At 37.1% G+C, this 23,295-nt stretch overlaps 1 protein-coding gene across 1 annotated transcript in view; it reads left to right on the top strand.

Annotated features, from left to right (window-relative positions):
* Positions 1-23,295, top strand: part of LOC117382188 (cilia- and flagella-associated protein 46) — an 83,820-nt gene that overhangs the window by 5,079 nt on the left and 55,446 nt on the right. Inside the window, exons 4-19 of the mRNA XM_055227486.1 lie at positions 398-462; positions 2,061-2,225; positions 3,530-3,653; positions 5,074-5,168; positions 6,389-6,526; positions 6,716-6,815; positions 8,165-8,263; positions 8,649-8,839; positions 10,244-10,469; positions 11,475-11,589; positions 12,820-12,946; positions 13,518-13,672; positions 14,284-14,381; positions 16,659-16,771; positions 19,820-20,032; positions 21,689-21,875. Coding sequence (XP_055083461.1) covers positions 398-462; positions 2,061-2,225; positions 3,530-3,653; positions 5,074-5,168; positions 6,389-6,526; positions 6,716-6,815; positions 8,165-8,263; positions 8,649-8,839; positions 10,244-10,469; positions 11,475-11,589; positions 12,820-12,946; positions 13,518-13,672; positions 14,284-14,381; positions 16,659-16,771; positions 19,820-20,032; positions 21,689-21,875 — 2,211 coding nt within the window. The remainder of the gene's footprint in view (positions 1-397; positions 463-2,060; positions 2,226-3,529; positions 3,654-5,073; positions 5,169-6,388; positions 6,527-6,715; positions 6,816-8,164; positions 8,264-8,648; positions 8,840-10,243; positions 10,470-11,474; positions 11,590-12,819; positions 12,947-13,517; positions 13,673-14,283; positions 14,382-16,658; positions 16,772-19,819; positions 20,033-21,688; positions 21,876-23,295) is intronic.

Consider the following 23,295-nt stretch of genomic DNA (forward strand, 5'->3'; position numbering starts at 1 on the left):
AACATAAAGTAATTTTTATATTACCCTGTGGCCTTTTAACTGAATGTGGTCTATGTGGTTTTATACTTGTTCTGATACAGCTCAATATCATTCTAAAGCTATTCAAAGGTTAATTTCTGGTCTGTGGATGTGATGTTTTTAGTATAGATACTTGTTCAAATGAGTATCTAATTTTGATACTAGTTTTAGTATCGATTAGCATCTGATTTTTGATGGTTTTGACAACCCTAATACACACACTAGTAGGTTACAGTGGGCTACATTTATTATAATCAAAAATAGAGCAGCTTTGGTGCTTTTGTAAACAGGATGCTGACTATTTCTTTGTCCTTTTTTGTTTTAAGACTCCCCTTTGTTCCTCATGTTCTGAGATGTCACGTTTCCATTTATTTTTCAGGAGGAAGTTGAGAAAGCTGTGGACTACTTTCTCAAAGCGATTGAAGTTGCAAAGAATGAACCAAGGTGCGTAACCTTTTTCTAACCATGTCAGGCTTTGTTTTTTATGTTTGTCAAAAATGTTTAGTAATTCATGTTATGTGTGATTTATTGTCTCAGAAGTGGTAAAGAAAGTTCTACAATGGCAAAGTGCACATGTTACAGCCAACTATCAAAGAGAAGTATTCATAACCTCAAGTACATAGGGTGTGGATGTTGCTGTGAGATAAAAAACATAGATTGAAATGTAGCATGCTCTTTTTTTTTGCCCTTTACAATAACCTCTTATTAAGAAGCTGACCCCCACTAGAGCTTTATGCCTTAACAAGGGCTGGTGTTAAAGCTCACAGCACATATATAGTCATAATAATAGAATGCAGTTTACATTTCTAAGTGTGAAAAGTTCCAATCCGTTTTAATTAACTTGTAACTTGTCAATAAAGGGTCAAAACGAGCACCGCAATTAAAGCCATAGGGAAAATACATCTAATGAATCTATCAAAGGCTAATGCCCACCAAGCTCTCTGGTGAATAAATTAGTGCATTTTTCACACAATTTTCAGCAAAAATCAAGCAATAAAATCATAAATGCTTCTTATTCCAGAGATCTTCGCCAGCTAACTAACTCTCCTGTGGCCCATTGGAAGACAGTTAATATATATGTATTTGCAATTTAAAGTGTTTTTCCAACAAATCCAGCAGTTTCCATGGATATAATAATAATAATTCAATGTGTGGTGTTTACTTTATCAGCATGTAGTTTGGCCCTATACAGACAGCAACTTACAGGTTTCAGTGACAGGGGGCTGACAGTCCTGGATATAGTTATTTTGCTTCATTACACATGCATGTGATAGTGGTGAAAGTTGAGTCAAATCCCAACAGTTATATATAAAAAGTCGACCAATTTAGGGAAAAAGTGGAGTTCATTTCATACTGGTTTAGTTTTTAGTTGTTGGGGTTTTTTTGGGGTTTTTTTAACAGAGAGATGTTAAAACAAAAATTATGCACAATAGGCAAATAACCCTAATCTTTCAGCTAAGGTAGTCTTGACCAAGCAGACCTCAAGATCTGGAGATAGGTCCCACTGCTGCACCCACTGCTGCTGACAGAGTGTCGCAGCGGCATTGTAGGATGGGTCAAATGCAGAGTACAAATTTCCCTATGGGGATAAGTGTACCCTAACCTAATAACCTTATTAGACAATGCATTTATTTCAACCAATGTGTTTCAAGCAATAAAGCAACTGGGGCATTATTTAAGTTTTTTAAGCACTATATTTAATGAACTTTATGTATGGCTGTCTACTGTTGTCTAATATATAATAAATTACCACATCACAAGAAGAACTTTTATAACCAAATTAATTCACACTTTGCCCACAACAGGCTGATGTTATGCTGATGGCCTGACAATGTTGCAAATGAGATTTCAAACTCATGAATACAGCTCTTTTTTATCTCGAATATTGTCTCAAATAGTCTTCCATTGTGGTTTTACATTTTGAATAACAATAGTGACAAGAAGGAAGTGAACCTAGAAGGATTTGTACTTGACACATTAGGTACTTTTTAGACTGAGCTATTTAATTTCACACACACTGAGCATCCTTTTTTTCCTCACAGGTACCATTGTCTGGTCTTTAACGCCTCGGTGCTGTATCTCCACGTGGTGCGCCCTCTGCTGGTGGAGGGGAGGAGCTATGCCCTAATCCCTTCTCTGAGGCAGGTGGTCCAAAGTCTGGAAGAGGTGAACGACCAGGACTACAGCTGGAGGGCTCAGCTCATGATGTAAAACGACACTTATCTTGTTATTAGTCCATCCTTAGTCTACTGTATTCATGGGGTCCAGGCAAATAATTCCTTCATGATTTGAGAGATTTTGTCAGGACTTTTCCCCTTAACATTTGAATGTGACTTGCTTAATTTCTATGGATCATTGCCATAGTTTGAAACCCATTTTTCCTGACATATGCGTATGTAAGTGTGCCAAGTGTCTATAGCTGTTGTGAACGGGCAGGCTATACTGGAGCTGTAACAATATTCAAATCACATCCATTACAATATGTTATAACCCTCACAATAGGATATTATTAATTTTTCTAATATTGTATTGAGTTTTCTGTATAGAATGCTTCCTACTTCCTAAGAAATACCCCCAAAAGCCCTGGGGTACTTTTAATTCTGGTCAGTTAGTAAATTTGATGTTTTTCCCCATTGCCCATATTAGCCCGCTGTGGACAGTCTACATCTAATTAAGTGTTTTATTGATTGTATACTCAAAAGTAAGAGCTCTAAGCAGTGCTAGGATTGGTTGTCAGTCCTAGTTCCACTTTGGTGTACGAATGTCACTTTAATTGAGACTAATATCATTTTCAAATTACATGTTCTTAATACCAGTTCTACAGAAAAATAACTTTCCATATGATACTAGTATATATATGTAGGATTGTGAGATTTTTTTTAAATTATCTTTTTTTTTACATCTTTGCTATTTACTGCTACATCACAGCCCTGACTCACAGGACTCAGCTACTGGTTCATTTAGTACCACTGTATTCTGACTTCACAATTAACTGGCTGTCTCATTCTCTGTTATAGAGTGAAGAATCTATTTTAATATAAGCTGCGTTATCATGTCTTCATATGGTGCCCCGGGTTTAAACGTTGTTGTTATCTCTCTTCACAGTCTAATGCAGCTCCCATGTACAGTATATATAGTGTCAGCGATACAGCTCCAGTATTAATTAGAGAGCGTCTAGCATGACACACATTCATCGCTGACTAGGTTCCACATAACACTTCGAAAAACTGCATAGCCCCTTTAAAATTAGCTCACAAAGACTGACATAAACAGGCTGAAAAGCATTACACGCATGTTTGACATTAATGGAATATAATCCACTGTACCAGCAAGAAAAATCCACCATTAAAATCTAAAGCAATAAGAACCATAGCATTCAGCTCCATGGGGACTTAATTATAAAAGATTACATTGGGTATAAAATGTAAGGTGTTGTTAGCTGATGGGCTGCTATATAGGTCGTTTCTTATCTATGGGTTCCAGTAACTTCATTATCTTACTCATTCCTAAGGCAACTCATCAAATGTTATGTCGATGATGGAAAAGTGGAGGAAGCTACAGCATTGGCTAAAGTTACAGAAGATTTTGTCAAGTCCCACACACCTCATCTTTTTCCTGAACTGTTTAGACTTTTGGTAAGTAGGTTAAAAGTACCATCTTCATTAGAGATAGACCGATATATAGATTGGCCAGTATATCAGTTGGTCAATATTTGGACTTTTTAGCGTGTCAGGTCTCAGCCTTAACTCTCCAGCATTGGCTGATATTTTGTTTTGGTCAATCTGCTGCCTAGAGAATACACACAAAGCTTTATATTAATAATTTAACACAAAGCGATAGCTGCACAAAACATGAATGCACAGGTCTCTTGTAGGTTTATGGTAAAAAAGGGCTTGGAGGAGTAAATTTAAATTATATAAATTGGGAAAAATAGGTAATCAATATTGGCCCAAAAATATCTTCAGAGGTTATCAGCCATCAGTTGCTTTCAATCAGTATCGGCATTGACCATGGAAAAAAAAAACATATCAGTCCGTCTCTACTCTTCATTATATACATGTCAAAAGCGAAGCATTTTCTGAAGACTAGCGTGTTATGAATGTCTCAAAAGGGCATGACAGCTAAACTCAGATCACAACCTCATTAGTGGGGAAAGACATGAAATGTGTAGAGATGGCGTGAATAATACAAAAGAGTGTAAATGATAATGAGAGGGTTGAAGATGTTTTGAAAGTTTTAGTGATGAACTAAAAGAAAAGAAAGTTGAACTACGGCAGATTAATCAGACTTAATTAGAAGGAAATCATAACATATGCTACGATGTTAGGATATGTTTATGCTTAAAAGAAAATGAGTTCTACCTTAAATTAAATTGACTTATGAGCTTTGTTGTTACCTCATCAAACAACATAACTGGAGTGTTTTGTTTCATTCACACATGTTTGAGTAACCCTTTATCATTGGTATGTCTACGGCTTCAAAGTTCAAAGTGCTCTATTCCACTTTGTGATTTTATGAAGCGGTAGTTTTAAAGTTGACAGCTCCCTTTTACCTTTAGTTTAGCAGGGATTGGCAATTCCAGGGCTGAAATTGTCCAAATCATTGTAGTGAATGTGTATGCAGTTTAAAACATAGTGGAGCACTTTCTGTATTACCATATAACATTACAAGGTGTTTTCTGTTTGAGAGAACTCAGTTTAAATATGCTGGGTATCTGGGTTAAACATGTGTGAATGAAACAGAACACAACTCATCCACAACTTGGATGAGGAAACAACATTATAACATAGATTAGAAAATAGCATAATATCGGCCATTTAAACATTTAAAATTGGAGCTTGGGTTTCAAACCAAGCGGAAAGCAAGATCCAAATTTGTACCTGGTTTTGTGTGTAATGGTCCCACTCTTAACTATTGGCAGCTTCATTTGTAGATCAGTTGTTTTAATTAAGTTCCCATTTCCCAAAGCGCTCATCTGTGCTCTTCTTTGAGTTTTAATTGGAACGCTTTACTACCAAGACACTTTCATTTCCTAACTGTGTTGTTTTGTTTCAGATACAACAAAAGCTGTCAGACTGTGATGTCTTACTTGAGATGAGCCAGCAGACTACCACTTTAACAGCAATTTACAAGCTAGACGAATTTAAGAAGTAAGATAGGTTTCTGCACCCATCTTATGTGCACCTGTTCATTTGAATCTGTCATCTGAACACTGTAATTGTGAGAATGTTCCCACTTTGAATCTACAAAAGGCTTTTCTTCACCACCATGACAGCCAGTTTCATATCAGCCACAACTGGAGTAAACAAGCTCCACTGAACCTCTCTAAATTACCATTGATTGGATCTACCATTTCGAAGTGATGCAAAATAATTCTTTTGATTGATTTCTGCTTTTTACATTGATGCCTGCTCCAATTTGGGTCTATTCTGTATGCAACTATAGAGAGCACACAAAAGGCTTGACTTGGTTTTGCAGTGGTGAATACATAGAGGTAAGAATGAGTGTATAATAAGAAATGGTATATTAGCTACAATTCAGACTCCAATCTTATAACAGCGGCAGTGTTAGGATTAGCATGAAAAAATATCAAATAAGGTAAAAAATATCAGGATGAAAAGAAAGTAATAATTTGTTGAATTATTTTATACTGCATGCAAAATTTCTATCTACACCAAAAGCGTATCTACACTTTCAGATGACATCACAACATTCTATTGACCAATAATACTTAATACAACAAGTGCAGATTTTTGTTGTACAGGGAGTTTATGCGGCTATTCAATAATAGAAACCATCAGATTAAACATGTGTGCATTTATCTTTTGGATATTCCATGGCAAAGTACAATGTAATCAACAGGGAAATCTGTCTCTTGCTCCCATCTGAGAGTATTCACCAGTACCATAAACAAACCAGTCTTTCTTCTTATTTAAGCAATGCAGTTATGTATATTGCTGTGTTATTATGTATATAGCCTGCTGATTGCTGTTGCTTGCGCCTTCAGTGTTTTTGTGCTAACATGGGAGGCTCAGCAGCACACATTAAACCTAGGTTAGTGGGCCAATTTCTCCAGGCTCCCCGCTAATCTCATGACATGTGCTTCTCCCGAGCTGCCTGCATGCTTGTAGTGTGCACTGAAGACCCTACCATTACCCGGCCCCCCCATCTTCCCCTGTCTGCGGGCCTGTACTCAGCACGTCACAGATCCTTATGGCTTTTCAGATTAGCAATAAACGCCAACAGTGACCCTGCCATCACAGTCAGACAAGATTATTTTGAGTACAGTTTATCCCCAGTTTGGTGTGAGTATATTAGTGGAGAATTGTTGTAAATAGGTTTTATGACATGTTTTTCTGTGCTATTATAGTAGGTTGGGGAGAGTGAATGGAGATGAACTCAAAGAAGAGGATGCTGCGAAGCTTCAAGACATTTTTGATTTGTTCGTTCCAACTAAAGTGTCATCTCCCACAGAATCCAACCCAGAACCGCTGGTACCAGCTGTAAGGTGCGTGACCTGAACTGACCTAATCCAGTCTCCTGTATGACGAGATTACCTTTGTGGCTGCCTGTCCTCTTTTAAACCTCCCACCAACATAAAACCATATATGGATTCCTGTGGGCAGTACATGGCTTAGATTACCACACTGAAGGCTTGTGTGAATTGTATAAATTATGTTTTATCTGGGATTTGCAGAGTTGCCTTCCTCCTGGAGTTGGCTCTGCTGGCCTTGCAAACCAAGCATCAGGAAGTAGCTGCCGACTGTTTGAAAGAGCTAAAGACGGCAGAAGAGGCTGTGAGTGTCCGATTTTCTCCTTAAAGCTCTGCAAAAGGAAGGGTCTATCTGGTTAGACTTATCATTAAAACATGTAAATTTATGCTTGCAACATGACATCCTGAGTTAAGTAGGCACTTTGTAAAAGATCTAAGGTCACTGGAGTTAATTCATGTACTTCACGTATTCTGGGTCATAAGAAATCTATTTATAGTCAGCTACCAAGTTATTTAACTACCACAGCATATGGGCCTTCAGCTAGTAACATCCTTTACACAAAACAATTCACTTTTGTCTTGTACCATTTTAATGTCTTTGCAGTGACTTTACGCTGGAGGTCTTCTATATGTATCTCTGGGGTGGAATGTTCAGCAGTTACCATGTAGATGCAATGCACACATTAGCAAACACTATCTAAAACATTTTATCATAGTCTGAAACCTCAAGAAAAAATTCTAAATGGTTTTACACAGCACATTTTCAAGAGCCCGTGGTCAATAGAAGCATTCATGGCCCTGTTTAGGTGCATCTCACCTGTTGTAGTTCCAACTAAGACAGTTCTTTAATGTCAGATTGTGTTAAAATAAGGTTAAAGTCTAATAGAGCTTCTGTCAGAGCAAAGCTTACATGTAGTGTCTCACCCCCAGGGAATGTTGATGACATCAGCTGCATAATATCAATGTAGGTTGGGTTCAACTGACATCATAAAATTCCCTATGTTTTAAAATTGAGCTGGAGGACAGGTCAGAATTCTATGGTAGAATTTGATGTTTAACTGTCAGATTGAAGATTTGTTTACCTGGTTTCTAGTTAATATCTATAATTATTCACTATCCACATGAAGCAAAAGCTGGCACAAAGTTTAGCATCTTCTCTGTCTGTATAAATAAAAGTGAAATCAATTTTTCGCAATATCTTCAGAAAGGTGTTCCATTATTCAGCTTCAAAGGTGTGATTCTTGACAGGAAGCCATGAAATTCGTATGACAAGTTTGTGGACCCAATTCCTAACAAATATTGGGTTCAACATTTATTGATTTTATTTTAGCTATTTCTTTCAAAAACTGTAAATATCCTCCTGAGTTTTATAGGCCTTTGCCTTGAGATTATGACCTCATCAAATTCTAGAAAGTCGATTTTCTGGACAACCATAGCAGCAAGTATTGTTATTTCCAGGGATCACAAAGCTTCATTAAAGTATTTTTTTTTCCAACACAAACAACTGCAAAACATTTTAGATTATTATTATTCAAAACTTATAACAGCATCTTTGTACAGTGCACTTCAGATAGGATCTGTTTTTCAGTTTCTCTTTTCTCCAAAGACCTGGAGTGTTGACAGCTGTAATCACACATGTGTTTGTCTTTCTAGAGCACAGGCCAAAGGATCATAATGGAATGTATCAGCTGTGAAATCAGCCTCCTGAAGAAAGAGGCGAAGATGAATGAGTACTCCAAAGGCTGCGTGGAGGTGCTTAGTCACACACGGAAATTATCGACTGTGCCTCCCTCTCTCCCACATGTAACAATACACGCTGTGGACTCATCGGCACTGCTTTGATTAACTGTTTGATAAAATTATCTTCAAACTTGTGCCTCAAGGAAAAGCTAATCTATCTCCGAGCTCTTCATCATTAAGTGACGACTTTAATTATCTCATTATTATTCTGTACAGAAGTTTCTTGCACTGACAAAACTCGGCACATCACATTTGGTTTTAAATTGTACGTGTCGCATTTATGCTTTGGCACAGCATATCAGACATAATTCAATTCAAGCATACATGCCAAGCGATTGAAGTGCTGCCTCTTCAGCATTACACCAGCTATGCTCAATCTGGGCTTGTTCTCCCACAGGCTCGACTGAGGGAAATAGGCCGGCTGGATCAGTGGCTCCTAAACGCAGAGCGAGCGGGGGATCCTCAGGCCATGCAGGCAGTGTGTGCCTCTGTGTGGAGACTCTGCCTGCCTCTGCTGCAGCACAACCTCCGCAGGAGCATCAGAAGTGCTTTGCTCCGAGTGGCAAAGGCACTGGAAGACATCCAGAGGTCTGTAGCCTATGACTTTGGAGTGGAGTGTGGACATAGAGAGCATGACTAAGGGCTTGCGGTGGTTGTTACACCGTTATGTTGCAGCATATGTCAGTACATCTCTGGTACAACACAGTAGAATATTGCCTGATCTTGGACTTAATCTTTTCACATGATTTCTGCAACTGTAAATTCTCTAAAACCGTATGGCTCACATATGGTATACCTTATTCTGGTATGCCTTATTCTGATTTTTGAAAAATGAACAACATATATTATGTAGTGTTATCCACCCAGAATGCTACAACCAAAATAACTGTTTCTAGTTTAAATTATTAAAATATATATAAAAATCATGAAAAAAAAAACCTAGTTGAAGTAACAATGCAAATGCACACCATCAATATGCAAAATGAACACAAATTTAAGTCATATAAAGCACCATCTTAGAACACATGAGTGTTGATTATGACAATGCAATTTTCATTTTTAAATTGGGAGTGCAACCAAAACAGGAGCTACTCAGCTGTAAATAGGTCATAACAAAATAATGCTGCCTTTGTTTTGATTTCCTCACACAGAGCAACAGCCTCTTGGAAAATTACACCGGACACAAATGAATTGATTTCTAGTGGAACAATAATAGAATCTGCATCTCATCTGGTTCTGGTGCCGAAATGCAATTATAATTCTGCCAATGTGATTTAAATAGAGAAGAATATTATTATTTTATTATAGTTCTTTACCAATACAAACAATCAGAAAAAACATGACGCATAATAAGGTGGGTTAGTATGGGTGTGTTAAGGGGCGGTATCTGTTTTTAACGTAGCCAAGAAAGGGGTCCCGTCTTTATGTTATGAGGACTCTGTGTTGGCTTGTTGATGGTTGAGAGAGATCTGTCTCACTTATGAAAAAATGAAGATTGTTGCCATAGCAATAAACGATTCAAAACAAAATATTATATCTTTTGAATCAACTGTCATCAAAATGGCACCATATAATAGACAATTTAGAAAAATATCTAATTATGATTTTTCTGACAAGCATTGCAATTGTGATTAGATTTCAGATTTATGTTTTAATAAAAGATTTAAAGTTCACACTTTAAAAGTCCAGAGGAATTGACCAAAAGACTGAAATATGAACTGACAAACTAACTACAAGAATCACATTCTAGAACATGTTTGTACAGATCTAAACTACAGGGTTAGCCATTTTTATGCACAATAAAATAGGATATTTTATTGTTTGTACTATGGTACCTCAAAAACTGCAGCATTTGCTAATTGCGTCCATTCAAATTGTGATTTCGATTCAATTGCAATAATTCTTGCAGCTCTGCCATAAAACAGGAAGCTGAAACCCATGAATCCTTGTCCTTGTGTGAAACAGTACATTACATCACGCTTTCTTCCACAGCCTGCTTCTGGAGATGCGCTGTCAGGTCCACTCAGAGCTGGCGCTGATTGAAGAAGAAGAGGGCCGCCTGGAGGCTGCTCTGACTCACCTAAACAAAGCTTTGCAGCTGGATCTGAAAGGGACGTACCGAGAACCACTGTCATCTGCTTCTCGCCTCCTCCGGCTCAGAGCTCTGCACAATACTCCCTCCCGGCCTGAGGAGAAAGCAGCCACACTAATGCAGCAGGTTTAGCCTTTTCTGTCACACTCCATACTATGTTTAATCCCAGTAAAACCCACTTACAAAGCACTATCGCTGCAAGTGTGTCATAGTGGACAAAAGAAGAGACTTGTACTTTTTGCTCTGTGGGCTACATAACCTAAAGCTAAGTTAAGAATATATTTTATTTTATCTCAAAAAGTCAAAATGTGTGCCATGACATGTTCCTGGGTTTCGATCAGATTATATTAAACTATTCTATAGGTGTATAGTAAATAATTAAAAGGAGTAAATATGCTATTGCTGTGGTATTTTTGTTGAGTTCAAGGTCTAAGTTACAAGTTTATTTTTTTCACCAGTAGATGGGAGATGTGAAACCTGTTCCACTTCCCACCTCCCCTCACCTGGTCATTGTTCAGGCTTTCTGGTCTTCTTCCGTCAGTTCAAAGCTGGCACACTACAAAGCTACAGTACATAGCATCTAGTGGTGACATGTGAGAATACAACTAGGGCTGGTCATCTAATTGTATAATTAGATGACCAGCTCTAGTTGCATAATTAGAAATGGTGACTTTAAAGGTTAGGGTTAGGGTTAGGCCACTTCTAGTGGAGGGTCAGCTGGTTTATTGAAAGGACAATGTGCAGTTACATTAAAAAGATGGCTGCACCAGATTTAGCATAATGCTACTTTCCATCTGGTTAACTCCATGAAAATTTTATTGGTTTGCCTGGAATGCATGGTATTGAACTTATGTTTTTATTTATTCAGCATCTGTCTATATTACTTAAACATACCATGAAAACACTTTTTACTGTGGGTGAAGGTCACCTCTCCATAGGTCTGACCTATAATTCGGCCTTGTAATACCATACTGTAGTACAAGCCAGGCAAAGCAATAAGATCTGTGAGACACAAGCAGATGGAGAGCCCTCTACCAGAGCAGCTATATAGTGCACCTTTAACGCCATATAATCAGTGTGTGCATCTGCTATTCTGTATAAGTGTAAAACATCATTACATTCATTGGCCAGGTGAAGGACATGCCAGATGACAACACAGACAGTCGTCCTGTCCTGGTCGCTGTGGGTCTTCTTTTGGCTCCTGAAGGTTTCCAAGTGGTTCTGGATGCAGATGACCCATCTAAAGGTGCAATGTATTTATGTAATAGCATAGTGTTTTCCATTGCAAGTACTATCAAAATCTGCTTTAGGTCGGTAAGTTCTGCTAAATATCCACATAACATAAATCAGTCTTCTAAGTGTATTGGAACCCTGCTATTGACTTAAATTGTTTCATGCCACAGGTGCTTAATTGCGCTCCCATTATTTCCATGTAGCTTTGTCTAAGTATTTAAGAGCAGATATTCTTTTTTTAATGAAAGAACAGCCTTGTAGCTGACTGGAGCCTGCTTCCTTCAGAAAGCACACCTGCAAGCTGTACTTTGCCTTAATTGTGTAATGAGTTGCCGTCTCAGTAAATCACGCACCGATTAAAGTTTAATTGAATGTCAGGGTGCAAAATTACTGTGCTGTGCCATGCAAATTTCCAGTACCCCACATCTGTACAGGGGACCTTTTTAGTGGCAGCAGTAAAATTTGTTATGAAATACAGTGCGTGATTTCTCTGGGGTAATGGCTATACCCGCTGTGCTGAGGCTGGCTGGGAGCACTCGGATGTGGAGCAAAAGTACCGACAGTCTTTGATCTTAAACTCATTTTAGCTCCTCGGTCCACGGCTCCACATCAGCATCCAGCAACCCTAATGACCCAGGGACGAACCTGCCGCGTCCAGCCAGGCACAGAGCTGCTGCCTGGGGCTTGGGTTAAAGTCTAGTGGCCCCCGGAGGTTTTGTTATTCTCTGTAAAGTAATAGTAGTAGTGTTCCCCAGAGGGAAACAATTAGCTTTAAAGTAATGATGTGAGAAAAGCATAATTAAGGCAAAATATCAATATTCAAAAAGGTAATTAAGCATTAATAGTTAATGGAATATTTCAGTGAAGAACCAAGATGAACTGGGATTGGATAAGGTTGGATAGTAATTGCTCATAATCCATAAGGTTCAATCCTCACCTAAACACCGGGTTATTTTTTATAATTATCATTATTATTTATGTTATTTAAACATTTAACCTTTTCCATCTTTAGGACTTATTCATGTAATCCTATGACCCTTCTTTACAGGTCTCAACTTTATGTGAGTTGCTTGGCAAATAGATTTTTTAAATTTAAACTTAGAATTTACAATTCCCTACCATTTATTCTGTTGATTCATTGAATGAAATCCAAATTCTAATACTTTAAATATTAGGCCTGTTCAGCATTTACACAGAAAAAAAACTGTCCTTATACTGTATGTCTCTTCATATAATCTTCTAGCTGCTAATGAAGTTGATGGTTCTGGACCGGTGGCAGAGCTCTGTGCTAAGGCTCAGCATCATTCAAGTTCTGTCCAAATGGTCAACAAACATCTAGTACGCCAAGAGGACACTGAGCCCGTAGAAAGGTGAGGACAGATCTTATTTTAATTTTAAATTAAGCCTTGTTGAATGTATTACTTTATATTCCTGCTGCTGTCTGCCTGTTGTATTGTTGCTTAATGTGTAGTCAAGGTTGTACTGAAAAAGTAGTAGTCCTAAAAGCATTCATTTACTGTCCATTGTTATGCTGACAAGTAGCAACTGCAGTCTTAATGGTGAGATTCTGTGACAATAAGCCAAGTCATCAAAATAAGCAGATCCCTTTGAGAAAAAAAACAACAATTATTTATACTTAGGGCTGGGCAATTATTGAAATTAATTTGATTAATTCGTGTTTTTGATCATTGAGATTTCGAAAAATTGCAAAATTCTGAAATCAAGAATTATTATGAAACAAGTTTACTTCTGACTTTCTTGCTTGCAAAGCAGGATTATTGTGCAATTATAATGAAATATCTATGCAAATGTAATTTAAGGCCTTGCCCTATTTATACCTTGTAAACAAACACAGTGTACTACTATACTCTGCCCTTGCCTCCACAGTGGCCCATGCCCACCTTTAGACAGTGTTTTTTTCTGGTTTGGTGATTGGCGCAGGCTGAGGCTTTGGGCAGCTCTGGCGAAGACGGCAAGGAAACAGGAAGAATGGGATGTGTGTCGAGCAGCGTGCCGGTTCTGTCTGCTTTATGACGACGGGAGATGGAAGCTGTCCAAGGCAAACAGTGAGAAGATGAAGGATCCTGAGGCAGAGGGTATGAAAATAAAACACTCTAAATCTAAAAAGAAAGCCTGATAGCAATATTAGTGATATCTCAGGAGTGGCTTCTGGAAGACCTTAATATATTGCTTATGAAATCCAATGTTAAAGGAGACGATATAATGTAATGTATTGTTCAAAATTGTCTGGAAGTAGGGGTGAGTTCTAAAATGGAAAACATCAGTCTATGGCATCACTGCTGAAAATTACATCAAAATGCAGGGACAAATCCAGGGAACAAATTTTTCTGACAGATTAAACATGGATTTAAGAGATAAAGGTGTATCTATTTTTATTTCTGTTATTTAGAATTTTAGATTAAGTTTTTGCTCTTGTTTACTATGGTTGCAGAGTAACAGAAATGGAATTACCTCTATGCATGTTGTATCTGCCACCTTTGTCCAACCAGGAAGTAAAATTATAAACATAACCAAAATTCATTAATTTCAAAAACAGAATAAACATAAAATCTGAAATATCACTATATTATGTTTTATCGAATTGGGTAGTTTAATCTGACATATGCACTTAAATATGTTGCTTATAATTCAGTATTTAAGGACTCATCTGGTGCGTAAATGTTTTCATAATTTTTCATCATTGCAGCTAGTTCTTCAAAAAGAGGAAGCCCAGTTCAAAATACTGCAGACTGCAACAGAGAATCGCTACGCCTGTTGGCTGAAATCCACTTCATAAATGCGGAGGTAGTCTATTACTCTCACGTAATTTATGCAAGAATGTTTTTCTGCTTCTATATTAGTTATACTATATATAGTATAACTACAACAAGAGTCTTGTTTTGATGTCTGCCTTTGATGCTAATTGATTGTCACTCACACAGCAGGAAATGAAAGGGCACTCAGACACCACAATCTTCTGCCAAGGTCCCATAGTCAAAATAATCCAATCAGTCTTCTCTTACAATGTTGGAAAAACACCAGCATCTGCTGCTTTTAGTCAGAAACCCTCCAAAATCCAATGATTTTGTCCTTGAAAATGTCTACACTGTCAACAAATGATATAAATCTGTTGTTGTATTTTTCATATTGAATACCAATATGGCTATATGGCTATGATTTTCTCCTAGTTTTAGGCCTCCTGTAACCTCAGCATCCTTCTACTCATATATTCAGTGTCCCTCCTCTGCAAACGCCCAAAGCATCTCAATCTGACCTTTTGGACTCTATCAACAAAATCTGCACTATGAGACTCTGATACACTCTTATATAGTGTTTGTGAACATAACACTTGCCTTATAAAGGGTGGCACCTTTTCATAGGTTGGCTCTATTGCATTTACAATGGGGAAGTGTCTGTTAGCCTAGAAACATTGTAAACTCTAAAAAACAGGGCTGTTTTGATGAATGACAACCACTTGCTCATACATGAGTAACACCAGTCCCTAGTTACAGTCCAGTGAATAACAGTATTTAGATTAGTTTATGGATGTACTGATTAGAGTTGAAAATTGCATTTATGCTAACAACCATGTAATAAACATTTGAAAATCATGTTGGACAAATCACACCAAAAACCTAGTGGGCCACAACAGTTCAGCAATGGATTTTTAGTTTTATTTCAAATCCTGCTTAATTGTGTGAATTTGGAAAATGGAGCTGGAAGTTTGACATTGTAATAAATCATATTTTTATTTTGCTAGCTTATAAAAATTAGAATGTTTACATCGGAACCAGGCTGTGTTTGCGCAACTATTCTAAACGTATCACTTTAAAGGGTCCATTACTAATCTTACAATCTTAATAAAAAGGTCTGTCACGATAAACATGACAGATGGAACAATAATTTTTAGAGATCAATATTTACAGTGGGGACTTTTTCTTTGTACTGGTGGAAAAAGTTTATCTGGCTAAGATTTAAGCTGTAGAAGGTTGAATTATGGCAATGAAAGGCAAGACAAGTTTATTTGTATAGCACACTGCACATACAAAGTAATTCAAAGTGCTTTACAGAAGAAGAGAGACATTAAAATTATAATACAACAAATCAAAAATTAATGATCATCATAAAAATTTAAAAGAGATTACTGCAGAATAAAAACCTTTCACTCTTATGTGCAGCTAAACAGAAGAGTTTTGTGCCTGGATTTAAACATTAAATTATGATCACCCATTATAGATGCAAACTAACTACATACGCGCTGCATTCTGTTATTTATTCTATTTATTGTACGTTTAGAATACTTTTTGGGGCATATTCTGCTTTATGGTTTGGTGACAAGCCTATTAACAACTTTCTGTCTTTCATTCTATCTGCTACCTCAAGCTTTGCTCCATACATGCAACAAAGTTTAGTCAATACTGCACATGACTTGACATTTCGTCGATTTCTATACCTATTATCACATCATATATTTGATTCCTTTAACATACACATTGAAAATACTGTAACCAAACTGTGTAATTCATCATACATACATCTTACACGGCCATCCTAGAGGCAGACTGACTGTAGATGTAAATGTGTTTTGCTTGTGTTTGTAGCTTGTTTTATCATGTGTCTTGTCTTACCCCACTCCCGCTTTGCCTCGAGCTTAAACTTCCAAAGTCCAAAGAGATACAGCAGCTTTGAAGGAAATAAAGGCACCAGTCCACAGCATGGGTTGGGCCAAGTCAGACTTTCACCCCTGCCTCTGCCCCCTGCCCCAGTTATTCCCCCTTATTCTTCAAACCATTGATATTTCTTAAGAATACCATCATTACTACAGACTTAATAAGACTCCCGCAAAGAGGAGGCTTCTTTTGTCTTGACTGTCTTTTCCGCCACTGAAATAAAGTCATCACGGGACATTTTCCATGTCTTTGATCAGCCAAAAGTGGGCTTTAAAACGCTCTTGAGATGGTGACAAGAACACCGCATGAGGTTCGCTTTTCTGTTTGGTTCATAGAGTCGTCAAAATAGTTGTCATATACTCTGTAATCCCTAGAATTTGACAAATGAACATATTTTAATGTCTTTTTTTAGGCTGTTGTTCAAAAACTTCACACAGAAGGATTGCATCTTAATTCTTGTCCCGTCCCTCCTCTTGTAAAGGAGCAGCGTGTGTCTGACGATGATGCTGATTGGATTGTTTACAGGTAGAAACTTTGAACATATTTCTTAATCCTTCTGAAATTGGTTGGTTTTGATATTTTGGAGGATAAAAACGTTGTTAAAACCGCAGGGCAAGATTGATGCTAGATGTGGGTTTGGTTAGATTACAACAAATTTATTTCAAGTTCTCCCTGCAGGGGTTGTCACAGCAAATCATCTACTTGAATCCTTGTTTAGTTTGGCATTCGTTTCCTTGAGCGTGTTACTAGCCTTCCTATAGAAAAATACACATTAATTACACATTATACTAGGACTGCACACTATATCACAGTCAAACCAAAATCACAGTTAGAGTTGGTGAGATTAGGAAATAGCAAAGGCTACAATTATTTCTTAGATAATAGAATGCCCTCTGCAAAAAACAAAATGTCCTGTCTTTTTATGGAAAAAATGGTGGTACCTGTAGTTTAGACCTCTACAAACATGATCTGAAATGCATGGGACTCTTGTATTTTAGTTTATGCATTATAGTTTATCAGTTCATGTCATTGCTGCTGGAGTTGTTTACAATGGGCACTAACATATGCCGCACATCTATTCACAATTGCAATACTTGTCAGAAAAATTGCAATACGATTTTTTTTGCCAAAATCCTACATTAGACTAGGGTTGGGGAATATGATGATAAAAATTATGAGTTCATCCTTTTGATAATCTGGTATTTGGTCTTATTGTCACATAATGATTCAGTATTTCTGTTTAATGCATCTCTATGCTCAAAAACACCTTTCTGCACTCACTTCTCCTATTAGCTTGACTCTGTAAGGCTAAGAAGGAATCACAGTTGGAATTAACCAATCACAGCGAAGTGTGAAGTTTCATAAAAGGCATATTACTTAATTTACCTCTTAAAAGCAATAGTGTACATACATTGTGATGAAACTGAAATTGTGATTTGGCTTCAGATAAATTGTGGTGCATTTTTTTTGCTCTATCACCAATTCCTTCATTAAACATATCTAGCTGCCAAAAATAACATTTGTATAAACATGCAGCTTATTTATAGTAAAAGAGAATATAAAATATGTCAACTAGACAAAAAGTTGTAGGAGTGAAGATATTTCGCTCCTACAATTTTATATTTTCTTTTATGATGGATTATACCTGGACGAAAGAGGGATTACATAGGCATGCAACTTGTGTGGATAAAAAAAGACAATTTGACCTTAAATTAATTCCCCATTTGACTTTAAATTGATTCCCCGTCCATAATGATATGGCTTGATAATTAGGATATTAATAAATTCTATTTGTCCATTAAAGGCCTTATGTTATGCAAAATTGTCTCTTGTGATCTTTAAGCCAAACACATACCTGAAGTTGTGTTTTCTCTCATTCACACATGTTTGAGCAATCCTTTACTATTAGATTGTCTACATCTCCAAAGCTCAGAATGCTTTGTTCCACCTTAACAGCTACCTTTACCGTTAGTTCAGTAGAGACTGGCAATTTCAAGGCTGACATTATTCAAATAATTCTAGTGAAAATGTATGGAGTTTAAAAACACAGTGGAGCACTTCCTGTATTACCACATGACATCACAAGGTGGAAGTAGAGTGTTTTCCATTTGAGAGAAAAACTCATCTTAAATATACATGGTTTATGTGCTAAACATGTCACAACTCCGGGTATGTATTTGATGAGTAAACTTGTCACGATAACATATTGTTCAATATATGATAGAACAATATGTTTTTATGGTTAATATTTATTGTGTTTACTTTTCTTTGCACTAGTGGGTCATTTTTTTGAACTATGATACCATTTGAGAACTTCTATGACTCATTATAAATACTAACTAACTACGCAAGTGTTGCATTCTACTATTTAATGACTGCAGCTCATTCTACTATTTAATGACTATAGCTCATGTTTTTAACAATAACATTTATTTAGCAAAATCTGCTTTTGAGTCATTGTGTCAGATGAATAATTTAGTTTCAATACTATCTCTTATACATCCTTCAGCAAAATATTGCTCTACTAAATTTGTTATCATGACAGGCCCATTAGGCCCAACATTATAACATGAATCAGAAAATACCATAATATAGCTCCTTTAACACAACTACACATTTGCCAAAGCAAATGGCTAATATATAATAAGATGACATGGGAGATGGCCGAGTCTGATTTGAGGAAAGGGATCTGGACTGTAGTTTGCAATTGATCTACACAAAGTTGACACCACCTTTCGCAACCTTTTCAAAAATGTAACTTCTGCATCACCACCCACTGTTTTAACTGTGCAATACTGAATACACTAATGTAGTTTCAGCAAGTGGTGACATTATTGTTCGTGAAAGCTGCTGCTGTGCATCCAGGTGCTTAGACAAATGTGTGGTGAACGCCTCATTACGAATAACCTTCACAACATCTTTAAGGGGGCTCCTCTGTCTCCTGCTGCAACGTGCAATAGGGAAAGCATAGTGCATTAGCATAACTGTCTTCCACTGTAGTTGCTTTCCAAACTAGCTAAATAATTAGACTTCATTATAACAGTATGGATTTGAATAGTTTTGACTAGTTTAGAGGTAAAAACTTATTTGCAAATTTCATGCCCGGTTGAATAAGAGGAAGAAAAATGTAAATAACTAACTGTTGTAAGTTAATGAATGTTAGCTAGTTGGGTCAAAATAAATACGATTCTGAATTCAAGCTAAGTTTATTTTCTTAAAGCTCCTTCGTGTAACTTTTCAGCAAAAAAATTGATCAATATAAATGCTTTTTTTTTTTCATTTGGGGTTTTTTAATCCACTGAAAAACTAAAAACTTATTATGAGTGGGCTTGCATCTCCATAAATCTCGCTCTTTCTTGTCCTCCTGAATATAATACTCTAGGGTAAAGCATAAAATGTATTGAGCCTCATGGAGAATGTATGGTTTTAACTTTCTGTTTCCTTGCAAGTGATAACTCCAGAAAGTTACCGGGTGTTGCTTTAAAGCTATTTTCTTTTATTTATTGTAAAGATACCTCTGATTTTTGCATTGTTCAGTATTCTTTGTTTTCCCACTCATCTGTCTTTTTGCAGAGATTGGATCATTTCTCTGTCAGCCTACGCCTCCTTGAGTTTCTTGCGTGCAGCTGAACTCGGGGCAGAGATCTCGGAGTCGTGGGTTGTTGCAAACGCCGCCATTTACCTGTGGAATTACAACAAGCACTTACTCTTACAGAGGCGCTATCAGCTCCTCCTGCCCACTTTCAGACCTGTGGTGGAGCTAATGCAGAAGATACAATACACAGGGTAGGCTGGCTGTCAAAGTACTACTGTTGTATTGTACCTTCTCTTCTAGTCGGAGAATAGACATAACCTCAAAGTATAACAGCACATCATTGGCATATTTGTTTACTTGATTTCCTTAGTGCTAGAGCTACACAATATCTATGTAGCAATATTTGATTAGATGCTTTTTTAATAAAATACATATTGCATCTTACCGTATAATATAGTGTTCAGATAATTTCGTGTTAGAACTACATTCCTACAATGTAATCCACTTTTGGAACTGATTAACCCTGAAATAGATCTAGTGGTACTTAAAAAGCCAAATCTTTAGTTTGGTAGTATTTGGTGTGAAAATTTTGAGAGCCTTTGGTATAATTTACTCATGGGTTTCAGAGTGATGAAAAAGTGGATGATAAAAATTCAGATTCAAAAAGTAAATATTATTACTTTTGATTGGTCAATGCCCTCAAGATTGCACCTCAGTAGTAGTCAGTAACCAAAAGCTTTTGGACTCTTTGAATGGTCAGAGGCCTTATAGCCAATTGTACAGTGGCATATGCCTGTCAGTCTGCCCCAGGACACCTAACTATCACCCACTGTGGAGACAATAAATGTAATACATCAAATTGTTAAAGGGCCTGACTTTTATTTGTTCTATTTCAGGAAAACACCTTTTACTTTGTACAGTGAATTACAAAAAGCTGCTCTGTGATACTGTAGGATACTCAATTTTAAACTGCATTTTGTTGGATAAGAACCACAAGGAAGCAACTGCCAAGAACACTTTTATCTAATTAGAGACCTTGTCGAATGAGAACCTATTGTTTCTCTGTCATGGTTCAACAACTGAGGGAGAACCATTGGTTCAAAATTGGGTACGGAGGCTTCATGAGGCTTTGAGTGTCTTGAAAAATCTATATTATAGATATTATGATACCTGATTTTAGGTGTGCTTTTCTCTCCAATGTTTGTATTTAATTTAGTCTTTGATCTTGCATAGTTTGAACCATTTAATATAAAGAGTAAATAATGCAATGAAGCATGTCTAAACAAGTGTTATTTTTTATCACACTCATCAAAACTAAGATTATGCATGGACAATTATACATTTTTTCATTTTGTGTCCTTTGTACTAGCTCAACATTATTATGATGCAAGGCCATACTTTACGCATCTAAGAAGTTATAAAAGAGTCGAGTTTTGCTTATTTTGAAAACTTTAACGTTTGAACTCTGATGACTGCACATTTTCAATGACCATATGAATAGGTTTCTTCCACCTGTCAATCACTTACCCAACCCCTAAAGACCTCTGAGTAAACATGTTCTATCCCTTCAGGTGACAGTAGCAAATTACTCCTATTCAGCAACACCTATGCGTACGCTACAATAGTAATTTAAGAGTCTGTCAAACATGTCGTGGTGAAGTTTTCTGTGGCCCTATTCACTGGCGCATTCACAAAGCAAAAAGCAGTTTAACCTCTGCTTCTGGGGAGCCAAGCACAACCCAAACGTCCTAAGGCAGTAATTATATTCATTATGTAACCCACTGAGTTTTTGAAAATGCACATTTCCTTGAAGAAAGTTGTAAACATAAATTTGTTTGTCCTGTTAGCCCAGAGTTTCTATTTATTTTTAGGTCTTATGTCAGTCTGATGCATTTTTGCTCTCTTAGGGATCGTGCTCTGTTTGCAATGCTGTGTAACACAGTGGCTCGAGGCCTCATCCAGCCCCTGCCTGCTTCTGTCGCTGTGGAGACGCCAGTGCCAGTGGACAGAGGTAAAGGCAGAGGAGGTGCTGCCAGTGTGAGCGGGCCTGCACTGGACCCTTCCACCCTGCAAGATGCCCGCAAGGCTCTGGAGGTACAGAGAAATGAAACCTATTTAGAATGTCATGATGTCATACTTCCAAATGAGGGACAAGAGCCAGATTTTGCTATTGATTACACTGATTACTTTCCATCAAAATATCCAAATGGTAAATTCATAAATGTAGAACCCGATCATTTATATTAGTGACTATTTTAAATTATATTGGCCTGTAGAATTTTGTGATATCATCTAAAAACATGAATAAAGACTTAGATCATCATGAACAAATAGTTTATTAAGACTGATTCACGTTTAATAACCACTTAAGTAAAAGGTTTGGGTTTGACTTTAGAGTTATGGTATTAGCTATGTAGTAACTAAACCTGAATCATTCTTAACCCTTTAAGGACTGAGCACACTATGGGCCAGTATGGGTCACCTAGACTTTTATATTTTTGTTAGCCATAAAAATCATATTAAAGGACGTATCAGAATTTACTGCATTTTTTTTACACATCTACTTCTGTTTTACACTTTCATCCGTATTTTTTCTTTTGCTGTGGGAAAATCCCCGCAGCACCCGCGCTCTCATTCGTCGCCTTCGCGGAGCAACAGAGGCAGATTACTGTAACTGACGGAAAAATATTTAAATAGCCCCGTGCCTCCGCTTTGAGACGCTGTTTGAATTTACATGAGAGCACGACTGGTTGCGGAGTTACGCTGCTGGAAAGTCCGCATCCGCGCGCTATCGCCGACGATAGGATCCGACGCTATAGGGTTAATGAACTATTTGCTCATTATGATTTGAGTCTGTGTTTATGCTTTATTAAGACATGATTAAGTGTAGTTATTATAAAGTGTATAATTATTTATGTATAATATCTCATCAAACTTAATTACACTTTTTGGACACTCACAGATTTACATTACTTTACATGCAGAGAAAGAATAAACAATGGGTTCAACAAACAGCATTACAGAAGGGCCAGTTAAACCAAACTTGTTGAAAATCCCAGTAACGTACTTTATTCATATATAATTGATGTCTTGTTTAATCATTATACAAGCAGTAGGTGGATTGTGTGTAACCTACCTGACAGCTACTTGGATCGATTTGGTTTTAACTCAAAAGAACACCTCCTGAATCCATTTTCCAAGGAGCACACTGGATGTATGATTTATTTGATACAAATGATACAGTCAGTTTGTGAAATATATGCAATCATATATTTTGACCTGTATTTTGACAGTAATACACAGACAACGTGGGTGGACAGATTGGTGAACGAGAGGGGAAGACCTGGAGAAATTACTTTGGGATTCAATCACAATCTCAGTCCATTTGGAACCTGAGCTTATACAGCCATATACACTTGAGTTTTTAAGCTTCAATTCAGCTCTTAAAAATGCTATATAGTCATTGGTTAAATAGTAAGATATCTGCAATATTTGTTTTCAATAGTTAGATCAG

The sequence above is a fragment of the Periophthalmus magnuspinnatus genome, chromosome 15 (genome assembly GCF_009829125.3).
Source record: "Periophthalmus magnuspinnatus isolate fPerMag1 chromosome 15, fPerMag1.2.pri, whole genome shotgun sequence".
Lineage (NCBI taxonomy): Eukaryota > Metazoa > Chordata > Actinopteri > Gobiiformes > Gobiidae > Periophthalmus > Periophthalmus magnuspinnatus.